We start from the raw sequence: 3,979 nt of genomic DNA, 5'->3' as shown, positions 1-3,979 counted from the left end.
TATATATACACATATAAAAGAGTCGCTATTTTTAACAGAGAATCAATCATTGGAAGAAAATATTCTAAAAAAAATCTTCTATTACAAATGAAGAGATAATCATCAAATATTAATTTTGAAAATTATACAAATTAATTTTTAAAAATACACTGCATTGCGACTAATGCGATTGAAAGAGAGAAATAGAGAGAGAAAGAAATAAAAAGAGGAAATCGACTTACAAATTACGGCTCTTCTCATACGAGTATCTTGTATATGTGCCGTATAATACTATAATGTATGTATCTAATGTAGGTATGTAAACACATATATACCTGTATATTCTATCTGAGTTGGTTGGGAGTACGACGCGTTTCCATGGTAACCCATCCCTCCTATCAAATTTTCCCCTACTCTCGTTGCTCTTCTCCGTTCCCCACTCTGAATTATTCTCTTTCTCTCTCTATCTAGTATTTCTACTTCCTCTTACCTTCTTGCTCTGTAATTCTGTCACTATCTCACTTGTTTTTCTTTCCTTTTCTTTGTGTTTCTCTTTCGGTTACCCCTTCCATCTATTCGTCGGTCTCTCCATGTGTCTTTATCTCTCTATATTTCTGTTTTCCCCACTACCAAAGTTTCTGTCTCACCCACGTTTACCCTATCCTCTCTCCCTTCTCCTTCTCTTTCCTTCTCGGTCGAGTATTACGCGCGTCTCTATTCTCCTTCCTCTTTCTCCTTTCTCATTCTGTCTTTCTCTTTCCCCTCCTACTGTGCAGTCAGTCTTTTGCTACGGAAGAAAACTATTCATTGTCAATACTCGAGACCCCGACTCTCGACCATGAAACCAACTTTTTTCACAGGGGTGAATTCCCATTACCAGCATATATACGTATCCTTTTTACTTTTTTTTTTCAAGGGACGATAATGACTTCAGGGATGATCTTTTGGGGCTAGAGGCCTTCGTCAGAGATATATTAATAAAACGATTTGATCTATGCTTGTGATTACATCAAAATACGTTTTATATTCTAGATAAACAGAAATCGGATTTCTTCTCCCCGATTATAACTGGGCTGTTGGATCTTTTTTTTTTTTTTTTCTCGACGATGAAGAGGGGGCGTTCAAAGTGAATTCTTAGTAGCTGTTTAAACGCTTGTGAAATGTGTTCAAGCAACTCAAGATTTTTTCCCACTTGATATAATTGTACCTTCCTTATATTAAGTCAAGTATTATCATTATTTTACCAAGTATTACCATTTAATCTTTTTTTCAAAGATAAATTAAAATGAATTAACAAAATCTATAAAATTTATCGATACAATTATTAAGTTTGAAAGGATGATCGTGATATTAAAATAAATTAAATCGTGAACCAATTCATGAAGCGTTATCAATTCTCATAAGAGAATCGAATAAATTGGACACAATTATGGCAACGTGACCGCTGTTAATCGTGATTAATCCGCTCGTGCCGCAATTTCCTGTCGTCGATGAATCATAAATCGTACTGTCAAGAGATTCTACAGATTTTCCAAGTTCATTCGTCTCGTATTCCTATGATACATATACGTATAACTATATTTACATAGATACTCAATTACAAGTCTCATATAATTTAATTTAATATAGTTCATAATAAATATTTTTTAAAAACATATACGAATTCCTCTGCTTTTACAAAATTTTGAAAAATATTATTCTTTATCAGGATGAAAAAAAAAAAAAAATTAAAATAATTAATTTTTTAACAAAAAATTTCAAAAAGAGGACTTTCTTCTTTCGTTCCATTTTCTTTTGTTATCTTATGAAATAGAATAAATTTTAGATTTTACTTGGGAGAAGACTTGACTTATGTTTGAATAACCGAATGTTGAAATTACGTTTTAATACTGCACGGTATAACTAAAGTTTAATTGAATGAATGTTGTAATTTGTGCTGCGAGTTTCTCTTTCGGAAGGAAGTCAGGCAAACAGAATAACTTTGCATGAAATCGATGAAGGAACAGAGTCTAACTTCTCTTCGTATTAAAAATTTCAACGAACTTGTAGAGATGAAATTTACGACGGAATAAGTTTGCGCTCTTAAAAAATACTAGAATGACCTCCAAGAAATACTTGTACAATTTTATCTCAATTTCTTGGCAGCTTGAATTTTCTATCATTTATTTGAATAAAAATTGATTACATGTATTAAATATAAATATGTAAATATTTTCAGCGAAATAAACAAAGTCAAAATATTTATGGATTTTACAAAATTTCATTTATTAAAACGTTAGAAGAATAAAGAACGAGATTGAAACGAAATGAAACGCCAGCACGTATATTTAAAAATTGTTTTAATTCATCATCTCGAACCGCAACACAACGCCAATTAAACTACCACTATTTTATATTCGTGTATATCTGATTTTATCGCGGCTGTCAAGTGCACACCGTCATTGTAACGGATTGTGCTGAGACGGAAGAAGGAAGAAAAAGAAAAGTAAGCACTGGGGAACGCTGAGATATTTATTAACCTTCCAGTTTAATTGTAGAAAAACTATTTCGAGTATATAATATAGAAACGCAGAAATATACAGATGTTATTTCAACAACAATTTTTTATCTCTAAAAAAATTTTTTTCTTTTTTTAATTTTAAATTACAATTTTGATTTTCTAATTTTTTATAAACAAAATTAATCAATTATACATCTCAACTAGATTTTTAAAAAAAATATTTGTAACTTTTGAAGCAACATTCACATTTATTTATATATTATTCATTACAGTTTTTAATAATTAATAAATAATTTGAATAAATAAAAAAAGGAAATCAAATTATTATCCGGAAATCATGTAGAATGGATAAATCGTTTAAACAAGATTAGAAATCGCATTAAAAAAAAAAAGAGAGAGAGAAAAAAGGAGACAAGGGTGTGTACGCGTCCTTGCCACGTCTGGACCACCACAAATTAATTACGAGTCGCGCGAGAGAGTGAGTATCAAGAGAGAACGATAGAGACAGAGATTGGGCCTCAGCGAGGGAGAAAGAAAGAAGCAACGAGAAGGGTGGTGGAGCGATGGAGATAAAGTACGGTCTCGAATTCCATGTACCCACGTAATTCACGTTAATTGGTATTCAGAGGGGTTACCCGTAGCGAGTGTGTCTTTTGAAAACAAGCTGGATCCGTCCAATGGCAAAAGCTCTTAAACCCAGTTCCTTTTCCTTCGGTTACTTGCTACATTTTTCCCTCTTTCATTCTCTCTTTTTCTAATGTAGTCAGAAATCTCGAATTCTCCGACGGACAAGTTTAATTCATCCGGATGATTTAACCTTTTCGCTACATAAAGCGAGAAATAATATTGTAATAATCATGTGCAAAAGAAGAATTCGAAATGATTGATAAACAATTGATAAACAATTGATAAACAATTATAAATTGTCTTAGACGAGATGTGGATTTAAAAATTGATTATAAAAAATAGCAAAATATAACAAAATAAAAATAAAAATATAGTTCCAACTTTTAAGAATATAATATGGTAGATATATGGCGATTATTCAAGACCTATCGTGGCCATATATCTGGAGAGACATATTTCCATGAATTGGCCGATGTAATTTGACACCTGCTCGCTCTAGCGTGCATTCCTCAATGACAAAAATGAGAAACAAAATCTCCATTTTCATAAAAAAATATCAATAATTCGATTGAAACGTAAAAAAAAATTTTACTTTTTCTGTTTTGATAATTCAATAATAGTTAAATCATGATCGATGCAGATCATAGATAATACTTGCCTCGAGCCAACAGTATTAGGAAGTGGTAGGAGTAGTTCATGGCCATTTAAGCGAGTAGATTTGTGGCCATCTATTCGAACAATATCGTACTAATTCTAACCTAGCACGATTTAATATGACGCTTTATGCCGGATGTTATCTTTATATCATTTCTATTCAAATCGATACGCTCGTATTAAAAATTAAATATTTATCGCAATAATATAATGTATTTT

The 3,979-nt window shown here is 31.6% G+C and overlaps 1 protein-coding gene across 2 annotated transcripts in view; it reads left to right on the top strand.

Moving 5' to 3' along the window:
• Positions 1–3,979, top strand: part of LOC102671460 (AT-rich interactive domain-containing protein 5B-like) — a 106,117-nt gene that overhangs the window by 88,605 nt on the left and 13,533 nt on the right. The window contains exon 3 of one of the 2 annotated variants that reach the window (XM_031514270.1): positions 896–919. The exons of the other annotated variant lie outside the window; for it this stretch is intronic. Coding sequence (XP_031370130.1) covers positions 896–904 — 9 coding nt within the window. The 3' untranslated portion in view covers positions 905–919. Of the gene's footprint in view, positions 1–895; positions 920–3,979 lie in introns of those variants that run through there. 2 annotated transcript variants of the gene reach the window in all.

The sequence above is a fragment of the Apis dorsata genome, unplaced genomic scaffold, assembly GCF_000469605.1.
Source record: "Apis dorsata unplaced genomic scaffold, Apis dorsata 1.3 scaffold_946, whole genome shotgun sequence".
Lineage (NCBI taxonomy): Eukaryota > Metazoa > Arthropoda > Insecta > Hymenoptera > Apidae > Apis > Apis dorsata.
The sequence above is the reverse complement of the archived record's forward strand: the minus strand, read 5'-3'. Positions and strand labels throughout refer to the sequence as shown.